Source organism: Daphnia magna, linkage group LG7 (genome assembly GCF_020631705.1).
Source record: "Daphnia magna isolate NIES linkage group LG7, ASM2063170v1.1, whole genome shotgun sequence".
NCBI classification, from domain to species: domain Eukaryota; kingdom Metazoa; phylum Arthropoda; class Branchiopoda; order Diplostraca; family Daphniidae; genus Daphnia; species Daphnia magna.
Window position 1 is genome coordinate 5,057,822 of NC_059188.1, and position 18,688 is coordinate 5,076,509.

Sequence of the window (18,688 nt, forward strand, 5' to 3'; positions counted from 1 at the left end):
GAAATGACGTCTTGAAGTTACAATAATGATCTGTCAGTTGTCATTTTTTCCACCAGGTGCCGTTTACCACGGCTGGGCGTCTGCTGTGTTTTTGGTGTGCTAGTGCATTCTGCTCGACATTTCTCCTCGAATCTCGCTAGCGCATAATCGTATCAAAAGTTTCTCTCCTACAAAGTCATAAGTAAAAAAAAAAAAAAAATCCTTGGTTTTCCCCCTCATTTTAAACCCTTCTCGTCTCTTTTCTCGTAGTTCTGTGCTACGCCCCCATCACGTTTATTGTCCGACAATGGATACCTCTAAAAATTCATCAAAGCATCACACTGGTCCATATAAAAGATTTAAAAGCCAAAATATTTCCTCCTCTAGTAGCTCATGTCAGGCCCCAGTGTCAACACTCCTTTTACCTGTTATCATCACCTTCCCAGCCCAAGCCACGTGTTTCAAACAGCTAACCCTCAAGGATCGCAAATCGGTTTTGTCCGCAAAATCAAGTATTCTTCCCCTTGCGACCACTCGGGTTGGCGCTAATGGGGAACAAGATCGAACAAGCAAAAAAAATTAATTCGACACACAAATAATTGATTAACTCTTTCAACCATTTATTGATTTTACCAATTATTAAGCATTTGGTTGTTAACTTTAAAAAAAAGTAACATTTCAAAATGTTTGTCGGTAATTTGATATCTTTTCAAGCAATCAGCTGTAACCTTCTTTCATTGTATATAGTCTCCAGTCTGTTTGTAAAAAACGTTCGTCCGTATCAAACTAGATTCGGGGCCATACAATTAACTAGTTGTTTGAAACCAGGTTACTCGACGGTAAAAATTGGTAAGACGTCAACAACGACGAAATTCTAAAAAGAAATATCAACATTTATGAAAGAAATACATTAAATAGTCTAAATGAAATGAATTAATTACCAACACCCAACTATCAAGATCTTCTTGTGTAATTATGGCACGTCTATTTACTGAAATAGGTGTGTTGTTGAGACTTGTTGAAAACGCCACTGGGTGTCAGCCTTCGAGATTTATGTGGGGCTGCGTTGGCCGAACCATAAAAATCTAGGTCAAGATAAACTTACATGACATGCAAAGTTCAATTTCATATTAGAAAACACATAATTAAAGGCAACCAGCAAAAGGCAGTCCATAATAGTGTAGCGCCAATGTACTTTGTCGCTTAGCACCGGATGCTAGGAGATGCAAATGTGCGATGTCAATGGACTTTGCCACTCTGGCCGGATGTCAGAGGACTCAAAAGCCCGTCTATGACCGGCCAGAGGGGCAGTCCAATGTAGTGATTCAGACTAGTTGTTAGTGCTCCCAGTGCTGTTACTGTATAATGCTGTGTGTGTGTGTCGTGTAAGCTGTCTATGACTGAATACATCCCTTAAACCCAGTGAATCTGTTATATGGTGGAGATGCTACTGCGTTGTTCACTGATCAGGTACACGTTTTAACTCAGGTAGGCGTTCGCTGTGAGGGGTCTCTGGAAATCGAACTCGGCAATTTATTGCCGGGCACGAGACCACAGCAACGGTCTGGGAGAGCGTGTATTTGGGAAGTGGGATCGCAGCGGATCCTCGTGTGAATGTCACACGGGAGAGGTGTGATAATAGACGCTGGGGAAAGGAGCCGTAGACGAGCAGCTGAAGAGGCCGCCAAGGAGATTCAGACCTATTACTCGGGTTTGAGGGCGGCAACACCTCTAGCACGATCTTCAACAGGATTGCAGGCAGCAAGCGCTGCTTCAGCTCGGTCAAAGGGCCGTTCGAGAGGCCCTCCTGGAGAAGTGAGTGACCTCACTTTGGGACAGAAAGGTACGTGGTTGTCCAGGGAAGTTTCCCTACCGCGGGAGGTTCCAGATCCGTCACAATTCCAGTCTGATTCCGAGCCACGGGGCGAGGAATTCGAGGACGCACAGAGCTGCCAGGATTCTGGGAATCCGGAAGCAGGGGGTACTGTGACGGAAGGGACATACGAGTCCGTAGCTGCACGTAAGCAGCACGAGGGGGCTCGTGAGGTAGGGAACGAAGGAAGGGTTAACGCACGTACCGGGGCGGGTAACGAGAAGCGGCAGGAAGTGCGGGTCGTCGATCGTGATCAGGGATCACGCACGCGTCAGGCGGAGTTCGACGACCGCGAGTCGCTTATCCCGCAGGTGTCAGTCTCCAGTGTCCAGGAAAGGATCGACGAGCAGCGGAGGAAGTCATACGACCCAAATTCGCTCGGAACGCAGGGGTCGGTGACTGGAAACCGAGAGGTGTGGCAGGGGTCGGCGTGGGCGGAAGGCGCTGCCGACAGGAAACGCATAGTTAGCGTGGAAGCCGATACCTCCGGGGTCATCAACAGATCGTCGGGTAGCGACAGCGGACAGCCGTTGGAAGCGAGGAACGACGAGCAGCGAGGGGTGGGCTTGGAAAGAAGAAGCCTGCGCGAAGGCCTACGGCCTAGAGCGTTTAGTACTCCACAGGAAGCGGCAACGGTGAGACAGGGACGCGGCGGATTCAGCGTAGGAGGATCGCCAAGCCGACAGTCTCTGGAAGATCCTGAACTCGAGTGGGACCCGTTTTTAGAAGAGGAGGAAGACATGGCGGAACGCCCAATGTTCCACTACAAGGAGCCGGAAAAGTTCCGGGGCACGCCAAAGAAAAACGCAATGGAGTGGATAGACCGGTTCGAAAGGATTGGTCGCCATAATCGTTGGTCGAATAACGATCTTGCAAGGGCTATTGATGTTTCGCGCGAGGGTGCTGCCTACAAATGGATTGTAGGCCTTGAGGCGAGAAACGCACGCCCGGAGCACTGGGAGGACCGGGATGTCCAAGTAGCCGGAACTGACGACGAGCCAGCGCACTACAGAGAGGTGCGTGGGCTCAAGACGCTTTTCCTGAAGCAGTTCGTGGCGGTAAACCTGAAGCGGCAGACGGAAAGGAAGCTGCGCATGCGGGTTCAAGGAAAGGAGGAAGACATCACGGAATACTACCATGATGTTATGGACATGTGTCGCATGGTTCAGCCAGACATGACCGAAGAGGTGCGCATAGACCACCTTTTCAGGGGATTGAGCCCGGTTCTCTACGAGAGGCTTTACGTGTTGGGCATTAAATCGTGTGAAGAATTCCTGGAGGAGGCGAGACTTCACGCGGATGCCGTAAAAACAGCCTATGAGAGGGGGTATGAGGATGCGCGTAGAGAGCGCGAGAAACTGGCAGTCAGGGCAGTAGGCCTTGACAAGGTGCAAGACCTACAGCGCCAGATTCAAGAACTGAGGGAGGTGCGGGAGCCCGGAGAAGAGGATCAAGGCCAGCCCGGGCCAAATGCAGTCGCGTGAATATTGTCGTTTAACCCAGATAAGTTTTACCAAATGTTAAAGTAGAAAACATAGGGGACTCTATTTGTTATGCCTTGTGGGGTTTGTTATCCAGTTTAGGGAACCCATGTCAGTAGGTAGGAGGGGGGATGTAGCGCCAATGTACTTTGTCGCTTAGCACCGGATGCTAGGAGATGCAAATGTGCGATGTCAATGGACTTTGCCACTCTGGCCGGATGTCAGAGGACTCAAAAGCCCGTCTATGACCGGCCAGAGGGGCAGTCCAATGTAGTGATTCAGACTAGTTGTTAGTGCTGTCAGTGCTGTTACTGTATAATGCTGTGTGTGTGTGTCGTGTAAGCTGTCTATGACTGAATACATCCCTTAAACCCAGTGAATCTGTTACAATAGAATTTTACCTAGGAAAATAAAATCATAGTGTAAATTAGTAGAAAAGTTTATCCGAAATCTAAAAGTCACATTTCTCTGCATGACAGCATCGAGAAAAAATGACAAACGACAGCCGCCTACGATATTTGTAAACAAACAGTCAAACACAAAATAAAAGTTATAAAATGAACACAAACACCAACAGATTTGAAATTCTGTTCAGACACGTAGTTTAATATGGCGAATCGAATAAGAAATAAATGAAAACGAAAAGTTCCCCAGTTTACACGCGATAATTCCCCCCAATTTTGCAGCCATTCACAAACCGGCGGGAACCTCAAAAATTTGAATTTCGACCGAATAAATAAATATATAAAATGAACACAAACACAAACAGATTTGAAATTCTGCTCAGACACGTAGTTTAATACGGCGAATCGAATGAGAAATAAATGAAAACGAAAAGTTCCCCGGTTTACACGCGATAATTCCCCCCAATTTTGCAGCCAATCAACAACCGGCGGGAACCTCAAAAATTTGAATTTCGACCGAATAAATAAATATAAAAAATGAAGAAAAACACCAACAGACCTGAAAATTTGCCCAGACACGTAGTTTAATACGGCAAATCGAATAAAAAATAAATAAAAACGAAAAGTTCCCCAGTTTACACGCGATAATTCCCTCCAATTGACAACCAATCAAAACCCGGCTGGAACCCCTGGGGAAACAATAAACATTTTGGGGCCCATAACCACGGGATAGCCTTAAATCTTTCCCAAGGAAAATCTCTCAGGGATTATACAGATGTTTTACAGCATCTTTCCAAAGTTTAAGATGTCCAGGCTCCTGATTGGGATCATGATTCTGGAAGGGTATTATGAAAAGTTATCGTGTGAGTCTGACATGCAAGAATATATATATAAAATATATGTAAGAAAATACCACCCACCAAGAAATGCCTTTTGGCATTGTATCGTTAAGAATGAGGCACCACAAGTGGTTTTTCAGAACCATCCCTTTTCTTTTTTGGGACGCAGTCAGGATATAGACACCGATATAGACTGGCATTTTTGCCAGGCACTTCCTCTATTACACAGGTGAAGAATTCTGCAGGTAGAACCAGTTTCTTTAAAGGAATTACAGTGCTGCTACATAAATAAAAACAAAAAATTAATCACACACAATACATTTGATAGTTAGATAAGAAATTGTTACCTAGCATTGGGTTGCGATACATGATTCGTATTTGGAGATGGATTCTCATCACCAAAATCTTCATTATCAGACAGCCCTGACATAGTTATGGTTACACAGCTTCACTTTACAATACTGTAATTGAAAAATATAAATACAATAAGGAAATTTATGAAACTAATCTGACAGTACTTTTCAAAAAACGTTGACAGTTTCACTAGTGCACGACTTAAATAGTAACATTCTTGGCACTTATTCTTGGCATTATATTTACTATCACTAGATGGCGTGCGGTAAGAAATATTGATTGCAAAATTGAGTTTGAGTTCGATAAAATTTTTTTAGTTTGATCGTGATCAAACTCATTCTTAAATGAGTTAAGTGATCGATCAATTTTTTAGTTTGAGTTTGATCTCGATCAAAAATTGAGTTCGATCACGGCAACTCTGCACACAGGATGCCACAAACACATGTTTCGCCCCGAAGTGTTGCTGAAATTGCAACAGTGACAGGCATACATCTGACGATAAATCGTGCCCAGTCTATCGCAACAAACAACAAATTCTAAACTTCGTTCAGGCAGAGAATTTATCTTTTTATCAAGCTAAAGAGGTTCTTAACTTCAACCTCAAAAAGAAAAAATCTTGAACAAACTCATGAGCCTATCACAACACGGTCCACGAATCAACTCCCGTCTAATCATTGCGCCTCTCCTACTGGCATTTCTCCGCCCGATCTCATCGAATCCAAGATCGAAGCCCTTCGACACGAAGTGTCCAATCTACAGTGCGAAAGTGAAGTGAAATCCCTAAAAAATCAGTTTGTCGCGTATACTCCGCTAGATCTCTCGAATAAGATGCAAGAAAAAATCTCTTCCACTGCGAAGTTGTATGAAAACTTGAAAACTTCGCTGGACGCGATTGTCCCTGCAATGGTAAAACTGACTCCTAATATCCCCCACATTGAAGAAATTTGCCGACTCGTTCGCCAACAACAGGAAACTACAACGACCTCACCTGCATTACTCTCGACCGACGCCTCTGCCACAAATCAAATCGTAACTGCGCCTCCGAAAACACCAAAAACTTCCCCATGACTTCCGACACTGACATCATCCACTAGTATGCAAATGGGCTAAAAGGCATTAAAAAAGACCTTTTTCTGCAGTACTTAGTGTTGCGCCGAGTTTCAGAGAATGCGGGAATCAAGGTAACGAATACGTTTATTTCAGTCAAGACGAGCACGTTTTACACGGTAGGGCTTCTCTCACGTCCCGTGCCCAACTACCCTGGCCGGTATTCAGCCCCCGTCGCCTCCTTAACGAGCGTGAGGTGAGGGTGGCGTAGTTGCCGCTTCGTCATACGCAAATAACCAGGTATGCAGCATTCGGCCCTTCCTGAAAACATCAAGATCTCCTGATCTTTGACAGATCGATTTCTGTCGGAACTAATGATGTGATGAACGGAAAATTGAGACAAACAGAGAAAAAAAGACCATTACAACAAAACAGAACAAAAGAAAGAGAGAGAGAGAAAAAAAGAAAAGAGAACGTAAAAACCAAACGAAGTGAAATGAGGCCGCCATTAAGAACTGGACCAGAGAATTGGGCCCAAAACAAGGAAAGCACTTCTTGTAGCGGTTAAGGTCCCTCTTCTAATAATAAATGAATGCTTCGTTTCTGTTCGGGCGGATTATTCTTCCGGCTCTCGACACTGTGAGTTCAGGCTGTACGAACGACTCCGACACTGCTGCCAAGCTTGACTCCGGTCTTGCACCTTCTCGCCGCTGTAGCTTGTGTTTCTTCGTTTATGTTTGGATCTCGTGGATCCTCGCCGTTTTTCGTCGCATCTTCGTATTCGTTGTCGTCGTCACTGGGAAGCCAATCCGTCTCTCGACGTGGAAAGTATTGCATGGCAGATCCTCCACTGAATAGCAAGTGGGTGAAACCCTCCTATAGACTTGATAAGGTCCAATGAAGCGGGGTATGAACTTTTTGGTTTTCCCTTTGGCTTTTGGTCGTCTCGCTATTAAAACTAGCTCGCCTGGATGAAAAAGTGGATCGGGTCTTCGTTAGAGATCAATGTTCTTTTTCATTTTGCGTTGGCGGCTTAATACTAGTATACGGGCCGTTTTCCGCCAACGCGTTACCGCTTGGATACGGACGTCATGAGACAAGTGTTCACCCGGCGGCCAAGGGAAGGCAGATTCGACAGCCATGACGGCTGTTCTTCCATACACCAATTCGAACGGACTGATATCAGTTGACGATTGTTTGGCAGTGTTGATGGAAAAAACCACCCTTGTTATTTTCTTGTCCCAATCTGTGTGGGCAAAGTTGACGTAGGCTGCTAGCGTAGACGTTATAGATCCATTCATTTTTTCGACCAGTCCGTTGGTTTCGGGATGTTCCGCTGAGGCCAGTACATGGCGGATCCTCCACTCTTTGAAAAATTTGGCGAATACTAGAGATGTGAAGCAGGACCCTTTATTACTTATAATCCGGAATGGTGACCCATGGTGGAGGAAAACTACCTTCTCCAGGAATGCCTTTACCTCTTCCACCCCAGTACTGACGACGGGTTCCGCTTCGATCCACCTTGAAAGATAATCAATGCAGACTATTAGGTGCTGCTTTCCTTCAGATGACGATTGAAACGGACCCAAATGATCGATGCCTAGCGTGTGAAACATAGTCTTTGGAGGTGGAATTGGGCGAAGTTTCCCTGCCCGAAGCCCCATTCGAGGTTTGTAAGTTTGACAAAAAAGGCAGGAACGGACGTAATTTCTAAAAGACGCTGACATTCCCTTCCACCAGAAGCGCTGGCCTACCCTATCGATTGTTTTTTCGAAACCATGATGGCCTCCGTCCGCCGCATCATGACATTCCACCACGATTTCTTTTCGTAAGATGGACGGTACTACCAGAAGTTGAGGGTGTCCTCTTTTCTGATTTTTTTTTACAATACTCCTTTGTATAGGACAAAGTCGGAAGAGGAAGGAACAGACCGGCCGTCTTTTAACCCTTGCACAGCTAGGATTTGCTGCCTTACGTCTTCGTCTGCGTGTTGTAACAGCCCAATGTCTTGAGGTGTGTATTCTTCCGGTTGTATGGCCGCCAGTAAGGGTTCGACTGGGTCAGTCTCTTCGGCTGGCCCAACAGGTGCCCGGGACAGAGCGTCGGCTACTACGTTAGTCGTCCCTCTGACGTGTTGTACGTCCAGGAGATACTCCTGGAGGGTCATGATCCACCGAGCAAACTTGCCGTTTACATCCTTTATTTTGAGCAACCAACACAGAACGTTGCTGTCGGTTTTCACGGTTACGGGTCGCCCATATAAGAAATGTCGAAGCTTGTTCAGTGACCACACTAAGGCGAAGCATTCTAACTCGTTAGTGTGGTATTTTTCTTCGGACGAACTTAGTTTTCGGCTGATGAAGGTAATAGGTTTACTATTTTCTCTCGATTTTAAGAGCAGTACGGCTCCTATACCCTTGACACTTGCGTCCGTGTGTAATTCGATCTGGGAGGTTCCATCATCGCATACCAATACGGGAACGGTCTTTATCTTTTCCTTTAGTTCTTGCATCACGGCGTCATGAAGAGCTGTCCAATAGTTTTTCACGTCGGCGTTTTTTTAAACAAGCAGTGTAACGGTCGTGTGGTCTCGGAAAACCCACGGAAAAAACTTCGATAATAGGCCGTAAGGCCGAGGAAGGCCCTTAACTGTGTCACGTTAATAGGCCGAGGAAAGGCCATAATTGCCGTTAACTTCGTGGGATCGGGACTAACGCCCTCTTGACTGACTATGTGGCCCAAGTGGACAATTTTTTTGCCCCGAACAGGAATTTTTTCGCGTTCATAACGAGGCCGGCTTTGTTGATGGCGGCTAGCACTTTGTCCAGCCGTTCTAGATGCTCGTAAAATGTAAAGCCAAATAGTAGAATACCGTCCATGAAACACAGGCATTCTGTCCATTTCAGACCGTCTAAGACCGTATCCATTAGGCGTTGAAAACTGGGCGGAGATCCGCATAATCCGAACGGTAATCGGCGAAATTCAAACAACCCGTCAGGGGTGACGAATGCCGTTTTAGGTCGGTGCGGCTCAGCCACATGCATCTGCCAGAATCCGCTTTCGAGATCTGGAGAGCTGAAATATTTCTCGCCGGTCAGCAGCCCAAGTACGTCTTCGATCCGTGGGAGCGGGTATACGCCACGCTCCGTTACCGCGTTGAGCTGCCTATAGTCCACACAAAATCTATTTTCGTCGGACCTTTTTCTCACGAGAACCATCGGCGAGCTCCAGGGGCTGTTCGACCGTTGGATGATGCCCTCTTGGAGCATCTTTTGAACCTGCTCGTTTATTAATTGGCGTTCAGCCATTGACACCCGGTAAGGCGTGCAGCTAATGGGTCGCTCGTCGCCTGTTTCTATAAAGTGTTCAGCCAGTTTCGTCTCTCCCTTCTGCAACGATAGGAAGCGTCGATGAGCGTAGAGTAGTCTCATCAGTTTCACTCTCTCGTCCGAGCTAAGGTCGGAGTCGACCACAACGTTCTTTAGATTATCCGGGGATTTTATGTGCGAATCCCTTTGTAGTTGTATACTTCCTAAGAGGCCGGAAGGATCTGCCGACTTTTCTAGGGAATTGACTTCGTCGTCTTCTATTGGAACCACTTTGAGAAGTCCCCTAAACTTCCTCCAACTAAGAGCTGATGTGGACGTGTTTACAACGGGGATTCGGACGACTCCATTTGTTGACTCTACTACACAGTTGGGGGTGAGCCATCCGCCGGTTATTTCTGCGGCTCTCGCGGTGGGGAAGATCCAGAGGTTTCGACCCGGACCTGAGACTCGGAATTTTATATACAGTAGGGTGGGTCGAATTTTTTATTTTATTTTTTTTAAATCAGCCGGGCTATTTTTATTGTATGTCGGTATAGATGTTATCCTGAAAAATAAAATTTTTTTTGATCATTGGTTCGTTCCCGCCGCTCGTTTTTGTGTCCAAAAACTACTAAAATTTTGGTACCTGTCACCTTTTGGGTGTAATAAAATCGGAACAATAACAGCTAATTTTTATTTTCTTATGGGAAATTGAATTGTGGCGCTGCTAGTCTTGCACAAGAATTGATTTCCTTCTATGACTAAACAAAATAATTGAACCGAGCTATACATTTTCTAAAAGTTCAAACAATAACCTAAATTTTAGAAATAATTAAGACATGATTTGTTTCAGTTTGACGTGATCAATTATTTGTGTAACTGAGGCCGTTTTAGCCGCTGCCAGAGCGCACGAAATTTGAAATGGTTTTCATAAAAAGGACTATAAAGGTTGAAATCTTTTCTAATAATGGTTTATTTAAACTAGTTCATTATTACAAATGGCAGGAGTAAAAGATTCTCTCGATTTCAGTGTTTGTAAAATATGGTAGTGACGTTTTTCATGATCATGCATGGTTTTTGACGCCTAATTTTTTCCAGAATTTTATTTTAATGGGAAGGGTGGGTGAAAATTCGATGAAAAAGTCTTTAGAAAGCCGAGAAGACCTTATGCAAATAAGGTCACTTTGGTTTTTTTTTTTAAACAAACAGCTAGGGCTACGAAGACGCAAAAGGGCTTAAAAAAAGAGCTACGTTAGTTCTACCTGCAGCCTAATTTTCAGATTTTTTTCTTTTTATTCAACGATTTTAAAGTAGGTTAAAAAACGAAAATATGGAAATTCCTTTTTTGCGGCATCAACCAGAGTTGCCGAATTCTTAGAAACCCTTTGTTTTTTTTCCTACAGTTTTACCAGAGTAAAAGAATACTATATATAATAGAATACTATATATATATATACTAGAGTAATAGAATACTATAGCTTTGAGGCCGCCAATACGAAAAACATCCGCGTGGACGAATGGGCTACTTACTGACGTTGCGGCTGTGGGGACGAAAACATTCATTGTCGGTCTTTCCCCGAAGGACCGACTGATCCGTTTCCCGAACCATCTTGTTTTGGCCAACGCGGGTTATGCTGAGGACAGTCTCGAGAAATATGTCCGAAGTTCTGGCAATTATAACATTGCACTTCGTTTCTAGGGCTCGGGGGTTGACGTTCGAAAGTTACATGTTTCGTTCCTTGTCTATCGGTGCCGGGTGACGGCGGCCGATTTACCATTCGGGTCAAGAGAGCCACCTGATTGGTCAGGGACTCAACCGTCGTGCCATGGACTCTGTGGCCGCGGTCTCGTTTTTTTCTTTGTCTTGTGCCACCTGTGAACGTGTCATGGTTTCCGGTGAGGTGGCCACAGCCTCGCTAATGGTCTCTAGCCGACGAATTTCGATCAGGAAATCGTTAACGGTAGCCGGTGGGTTCCCCATCATACTGATACATGGGCCGGATGAAGCAGTCCACGGATTAAGTAGGGTATAAGCTCTACATCATTGAGCGGGGTAGACCGACGTCGGCAGAATTTTACTTTATCTAGAACGTATGGGCTCGTTCGGTAGTTGTCGCCGGGCCTCCACCAGTGCTTACCACGGACCCTCGGTTAGGCGGACCCTCGCAAATGCTTGCAACTAGTCGTCCCAATCCAAGATGTTATTCCCTATTTCTTCTTTCCACGTTGGTGCCTTAACAAACAGAGAGCTGATGGCCACCCGCCGTTTATCTCCGTTTCCCCAGTTTTCTGCCAGGGCCTTCCGATTTACAAGTTGAAGCCAGTCGTTCACCGACTCTCCGGTCGACCCAGAATACCTTTCTTCGGGATCCACTAGTACCCGAGCTGGTGAATGGACCACATTTGTTCCTGGAGCAGCGGGTGGTAAGGGTGCTGGAACGGGAGCGGCTAATAGTCTGGCTGCTAGGGATGGCAGGACGGTTCGTTGTTGCTGCTGCTGCTGTTGTTGTTGTTGTTGGTTGGCCCCAAGTGCCGTCAGGGCAGCATTGAGAGTGTCAAGATCCATTCTTGCTCCGTAGGGGTCTTGGAAGCGGTCACTTTCTTGATTGTTGCACGTCTCGTTAATGCAGTTACACTGTTTTTGACAAAAGCGTCTAGCCTGAACACAAACGCAATTAAAGCACCCACCGGACGAACACCGGCAGCCCCGACTCATCCAATGTAAATTTCGTTCGATGGGGAGGACGGACCAACCAGCCTAAGCCTAGGACCAGACTCTTGCCACGTAACAAAAGAGACACGTAGATTAGTCGAGTGGAGCGTCACACACTCGGTCGAATACCTCGATGGCTAGTTGTAGGACGAAATCGTCTTCGTCGGCCATAGGGCTTGGCTCCCGACAAACTCTTTTTGCCTCGCGTGTCTTGGCGTCTCTCTCTTCACGCTTCTTCTTTTGGCTTTCTGAAGCCAAAATTTCCGTTTCGATTCGAACCTTTTCTCTTGCTTCTTCTTGGACCGCGGCTCGAACGGCTCTACTTATTTTACTATTCCTCCGGCGAGGCAGTTTCGCGACGTTGGGACGAACGTGTCGTCAAGAAACGTAAGCGGACACGCGAAAACGGAATATAGATGCGTTTTAATGCAGCCGATTCAGACCGATACGAATAACGAGGGAACGCGTAATTTGAATCGAATATGGCGACCACTTGTCTTGGCGGCGGTCTTGAGGGAGGAAAGGACACCCTTTTCCGGCCGATCGTAACTTTTCCACGACAAGAGAGGCACTGGTTTTGCTAAAAACGAAGGAACGTAAGCGACTCTCTACGTAAAGCACTGGTTTTTCCTTTTTCTGGATCTCGCCGCTGCCACCAAATGTTGCGCCGAGTTTCAGAGAATGCGGGAATCAACGTAACGAACACGTTTTTTTTAGTCAAGACGAGCACGTTTTACACGGTAGGGCTTCTCTCACGTACCTTGCGCAACTACCCTGGCAGGTATTCAGCCCCCGCCGCCTCTCTAACTGGCGTGAGGTGAGGGTGGCGTAGTTGCTGCTTCGTCATACGCAAATAACCAGGTATGCAGCATTAGGTTGTCACAACCCGCAAATCGTCATACTGTGTGAAACTCATTGGAATGAAACTGATAAAATGAACATGCGCCGAAAACTATCATCTTACACTCTCATCTGTAAAAACCGGTCGGATGGCTATGGGGGTGTCACCATCCTTTTAAAAGACCATATTCAGTACTCACCACTACCTGATCTAACCCTGGATCATAACATTCAAGTATTAGGCATCCACGTTAGCAACTTGTTCAGAAGGGAAGTATCAGTTCTCTCGGTATATTGTCCAAATGGTAACAACTACAACACTGAACTAATAGCAAATATATTCAATCAATGCTCCGGGCCTTCTATCGTCTGCGGTGATTTCAACGCACACCATCGACTTTGGACCACTCTGCCCGATGAAAACCAAGGTGGCAGAGCAATATTTGACTTCCTTTGCGAAGACCCCAATTGGATGCTGGCTACCCCGCAAAACTTGGCAACAAGGAGATGTCCTAGGTCTAGCATCGGGTCAACTATAGACCTTACCTTTACCACATCAGATCTTGGCCTTCCTCAGTATGTTGGAACCGGCCCATTTTGGAACAGTGATTATATCCCAGTGTTCATATCACTCACACTTCCACGCCTAACCGTTCACAATAGCAAAATTTGGGCACTCAAAGACAGCAAATGGAAGGTATGGAACAAGTCCATAAACAACACTCTAACATCCGACAATTTTAAAAACTCTAACAATGAAATTTTGAAGAATGTTATATTAAATGTAAGCAAAACCTACTTCTCACCAAATGCACAACGGTCTCCCAAGCAAGAAAAACGCAGACCATGGTGGAATACGGAGTGCAGCAAGGCAGCCGCTGAATGCCGTCGGGCATACGGAAAATGGATTGCCTTTCCATCGCCGGCCAACAAACAGAACCTAAATAAAATGGATGCTCACCTGAAATGAACTACGCGTAATGCCCAAAACCAATCATGGGAGAAACTTGTCAAGGATGTCAACGAGTCCAGTAACACGAAAAAAGTCTGGGGGTTTGCAAAATATTTATTAGGCGTCAAATGCAACAATTTCCATTAATGGACCAAAGTACCATCTCCCCCTTTGATACCGCCAACGGAAATGAAGAAAGCTCTAGCTGACAGGTTCCTCCACCACCTCACTACACATGCCTGCAACGAAAGAAACCAAAGGGATACTGTCTCCAGAGCGCTAATGAAAGTTGTCCCAGAAGCCATCAAGGAGTTAAGAAACCCTCTCAACGAGCCAATCACCGAAGATGAGTTCATCGCAGTCATGAACACCTCTAAAAGCAATGCGACAGGCCCGGACCTAATCAACAACAAAATGATATCCAACATGGACGCATCAAATAGGAGTCATCTACTACACCTTTTCAACTTATTATTAGTGAATGGGTTATGTTCGGATGATTGGAAGACTTCTAACGTCATCCCACTAATTAAAAAAGGAAAAGACCCTGAAGATCTCGATTCTTATAGACCAATTTCTATTACCTCATGTCTCGGGAAGCGCTTCGAACGTATCCTAAAGAACAGATTGGCATGGCATCTCGAGTACTACAACCTACTCCTAGTAGGCCAAGCAGGTTTTCGGAAAGGCTGCTCCACTCAAGACCATTTATGGGATCTAGAAAATGCAGTCACATTAGGCTTCAATGAGAAGAAGGAAACTTATTGCCTCTTTCTGGACATCAAGAAGGCGTACGACCTAGTGTGGGTGACCGGTCTACTATTCAAACTCAGCAAAGCGCGGATAACCGGCCACATCCTCGAATGGCTAATGAACTTTCTAATCCAGCGGAAAGTTAGAGTCGTCCTTGATGGTACACTATCCGATGAAAAATCCATCTCCATTGGAGTCCCGCAAGGCGCTGTGCTCAGCCCTCTTCTGTTCACCATCATGACTGGGAACTTCCCTCTTGCTAGAAACACGTGAAACGACCTAGGTGTTATTGTGAAAATGTTTGCAGACGATATAGTCGCCCGGGTTACTCATGCACATAGACGCAAAGCCTGGTATGCCAACAAGCTACTACGTTGCTGGTACGTAACCTACAGAGGTAAAAACAAACGTGATGAATTTTCTGCTTTTAATTAATTCAATTCGTATTTTACTTTAATAGGTGATGGAGTTAGCTATGATTCGAATGGTTTCTTCTTCCCCGTTGCCCACAACAAGCCTAGAAGTCATAACTGTTGAGGTAATTAAAAACGTGACTAAGTTTTAGCCGATATTTCCCTCAATTCATACATTACCTTAATAGATGCCGAAGTTGTCTACATGCGCTCCGAAACGTAGTCGAGTTAGGCCAATGTTGTTTCTCGACAAGATCGAGCCTCTCACTAAAACCAACAAGCTCTGTTCGGGATACGTAAACAGAGCCCAAGAAATCCTGAAGCAACAACATCCTATGATCGGCGGACTGAACCATTGGAGGAACTCTTGAATATCCAAAGGCGACGGAGGATAAATGGATGCAGTTTATTCATGATGGCCGTGACAAGTGGGTGCTGGTGGCCAAAGGATTCGTCCAACCGGAACACGTAAATGTGTATGACAGTTTGGCGGGAAGTGCCTGGCACGACAAACATGTCCTAAGCTGCATGTACAGTCTTTTGAAAACAGATGAGAAAAAGATGACATATATCGTCAAACAATGTCAAAGACAAAACAATAGCTACGACTGCGGGGTCTTCGCCATCGCCTTCGCTACCAGTTTAGCAAATGGGGAAGACCCTACAGGAATCTTGTACGATCCAAAACGGTTGCGTCATCACCTGAACGAGTGTATGACGTCCGGAAAACTAACATCGTTTCCGTCTACCATCAGTCGTCGCAAGCGATCTCGCGAGACGGTAAAAACTGAAGAGGTGTTTTGTAATTGCCGCAAAACAGCGTACCAATTACCCTCCGAGCAGTGAGAGTACATCGAGTGTGACCGGTGTGGGGAATGGTTCCATCGAATGTGTATTGGTGACTTCCCAACTAATACTGATGATGATTGGATCTGTAAATGTTGTATACACAAAGGTTAAATTGTATGTTTGTTGTGTGAAAATAATTAATAAATGGTTTACCAATTTGATTACTTTAAGTGAAGATCGGCAACATAATACTTGCAACAATACAAGCTTTGCCTGCAATCTACAAGGAACACATTAGCCTTCCAAAATGAAAGATGTACAGACATTTTAGGATATAAAACAATACTGACGTTCTGCAGCTCCAGCTCCAGCTCGTCAATGGTTAGAGCGCTACGAAACAATCTCTACCCACAATGGTTGGAGAAATGCTGACAAAAGAAATAATTTCAGTATGTACTTGGATGATACTGCAAGAAATTGGTTCCTGTGCGCAAGACTCCCGAATGACTGGGAAGACACAGCAGCACAGGCAGCTGCTGAAGGAAATGCGGCTGTGGCCGCAGTACCCGGTCTACGTTCGGTGTTTTTGAAAGAATTTCAACCAGATAATTACGGTCTTTTTCAAGAGACCAGACTCAGAAGTAGGACCCAAGGAGTGGACGAGCCAACCATTAGGTACTACTACGAAATTCTCAATCTTTGCAGACTGGTTGACCCAAATATGTCAGAAACGCACCGATTGGAGCATCTTTTTAGAGGACTTCGCCCGACACTTTTCAGAAAAATTTATCCGCTGAAGCCCAAGACATGCGAAGAATTTTTGGCACTAGCAAAATCCTATACAGAAGCATCACTCATGTCAGACACACGAGGATGGAAGGATACGACAGCTGAGCCGCAGAAGCCTCAGGAGCAGTTACCAAACCTGTCAGTGGTCTACCCAGACCAGCAAGCAGATTTGATGAAGACGATGAGAGAATTAATTCAAGAGACTTGCGAAAAGTTAATTTCAAAAGAGAAAAACGAGCAAGTAAATTCAAAAGGACCTTTTAAACCAAAAGGTCGCACTCTAGCAGGAAGGCCGCAATGTTTTTTTTGTAAGAGGTCAGGACACATTGCTCGCAACTGCTTCAAGAACCCTGAATCAGAACAATACAGAGGTCCGCCTAAAGATGCAGCCGCAGGGGCGACTGCAAAGGGAAATCTTTCCATCAACCTAACCGTTCCAGATACGTTGGAAGAAAAAATGGCTGACCCAGAAATGATCGTGTTCAACTTGAACCATGCAAGACTAATAAAGGAAGCAGTAAGGTGTGGAGAAATAACTGCAACAGCACTGATTGATACAGGAGCTGCAGTCACAGTAATCTCACCCGAATTACTAGAGAAAACGGAATTTGTCAAAAAACCTCTAGTCGGACCAAAGATCCGTCTAGTAAATGGTCAAACCCTGTCACCACAGAGTACGGCAGACATAGTAGTAACCCACAGAGGCAAAACTATAAAAGGTAACGCAATAGTTATGCCAATGTCGGGTTTTGAACTACTGTTAGGAAATGACTTCCTACAACAATTTCGAGCTATCCACATTGACTACGAGTCAGAAGAGTCATCATTCACGACAGGGAAATCACCGCTTCCAGAAATCACTGCTCTCCAAGTAGAACAGTCACAAGAAAGCCGGCTGATTTCAAAAGATAGTCAAGAAATACCAGCATACACGGTAAAGCAAATTCCAACATCTATCTCTCACAGAATGGAAGGTTCGTGCATCGTCACACCATCAGCTTCACTGTTAGCAACATCAAGTCTGTCTACCGGTCACGCGCTCGTACAAACGGATTTGAAAGATATTCCAGTCGCCAACCTGTCTCCAAAAACAGTGTGGCTAGAAAAAAGATTGACACTGGGAACCCTAGAGAAACACCCCGAAGCTGAAGACATGGAAGAAATTCAAGAAATTCTAACACTAGATGCTTCGGTGGAGAACCAAGATGCAGATGCAGAGAAAGAAGAATTGTTGAAACATCTCGAAGGAAGAATTGGGGAAAATCTAACAAAAGAAGAGAAAGAAGAGACAGTAAAAATCCTCAAGCAATTTGCTCATTGCTTTGCACTAAACGAGGATGATTTGGGATACTGTTCAGTCGTCAAACATGACATCAATACCGCTAATGCGCACCTAATCCACCAACTTCCTTACAAGAGTGCCTGGAAAGAACGAGCTGTTATTCAAGATCAAGTGGAAGGAATGCTGCGTAGAAGGGTCATAGAACCTTCTGACAGCCCTTGGTCTTCCCCAGTGGTTTTAGCCAAGAAAAAAGATGGTACTTGGCGCTTCTGCGTGGACTATCGCAAACTTAACGCAGTAACGGTAAAAGACTCATACCCCTTACCATAGGGTGTCCCATATTTGGGCTTTTTTTTATTTTTTGAATTTTTTTTTTATCGGGGTGTGTTTTTTGAAGAAAAACGTCGTAGTGCTATTCATTAAAAAAAAAAAAAAGTCTAGGGGTCCCCGTAGGCGAAAAACCGCCAAAAAGTGCCAAAAACTACGATTTTTGGTACTAAAAAATTAAAAATAAATACTTCGGTTTCATATTTCACTGCGTTCTTCAAAACAACAATAGATGATCACCTTACTTATGACTTCATAGAAAAAAAAAATTAAATATCAACTTGTGAGGGTACCCGTGACCGAATTTAAGATTATCTGGCAACGCGCACAATTAGTACTTTCATAAAACGGGGTCACTGGTCTCAGCTGTCTCATGTTGAAGTACTAGTTTGTTCAGTTGAAAGCTCTGTTGCAATGCCTGTTCTACGTTCAGGAAAACAAGTCAGGGAATCGACAAGTGAAAATGTGCTAAATCAACTGAGGAAAAAATCCAGCCAAGAACGAAGAAATATCCGCGGAAAATCGATCGATTGGCTTATCGGCCC

The 18,688-nt window shown here is 45.1% G+C and overlaps 1 protein-coding gene and 2 pseudogenes across 1 annotated transcript; 1 reads left to right on the top strand and 2 right to left on the bottom strand.

The window, feature by feature from the left end:
- Window positions 1-769: 769 nt before the first annotated feature.
- Window positions 770-5,006, bottom strand: LOC123474371 (annotated as a pseudogene).
- A 6,443-nt stretch (window positions 5,007-11,449) lies between these two features.
- On the bottom strand, window positions 11,450-16,086 carry LOC116936235. The gene is made up of 7 exons (XM_045177487.1): window positions 15,959-16,086; window positions 15,659-15,888; window positions 15,137-15,493; window positions 14,996-15,073; window positions 14,375-14,932; window positions 12,128-12,317; window positions 11,450-11,944 (listed from the first exon to the last, which is right to left on the bottom strand). Exons 5-7 carry the CDS (start codon window positions 14,422-14,424, stop codon window positions 11,465-11,467), a joined length of 720 nt encoding a protein of 239 aa, XP_045033422.1. The 5' UTR covers window positions 14,425-14,932; window positions 14,996-15,073; window positions 15,137-15,493; window positions 15,659-15,888; window positions 15,959-16,086; the 3' UTR covers window positions 11,450-11,464.
- LOC116936239 lies at window positions 15,175-15,802 on the top strand (annotated as a pseudogene).
- Window positions 16,087-18,688: the final 2,602 nt, after the last annotated feature.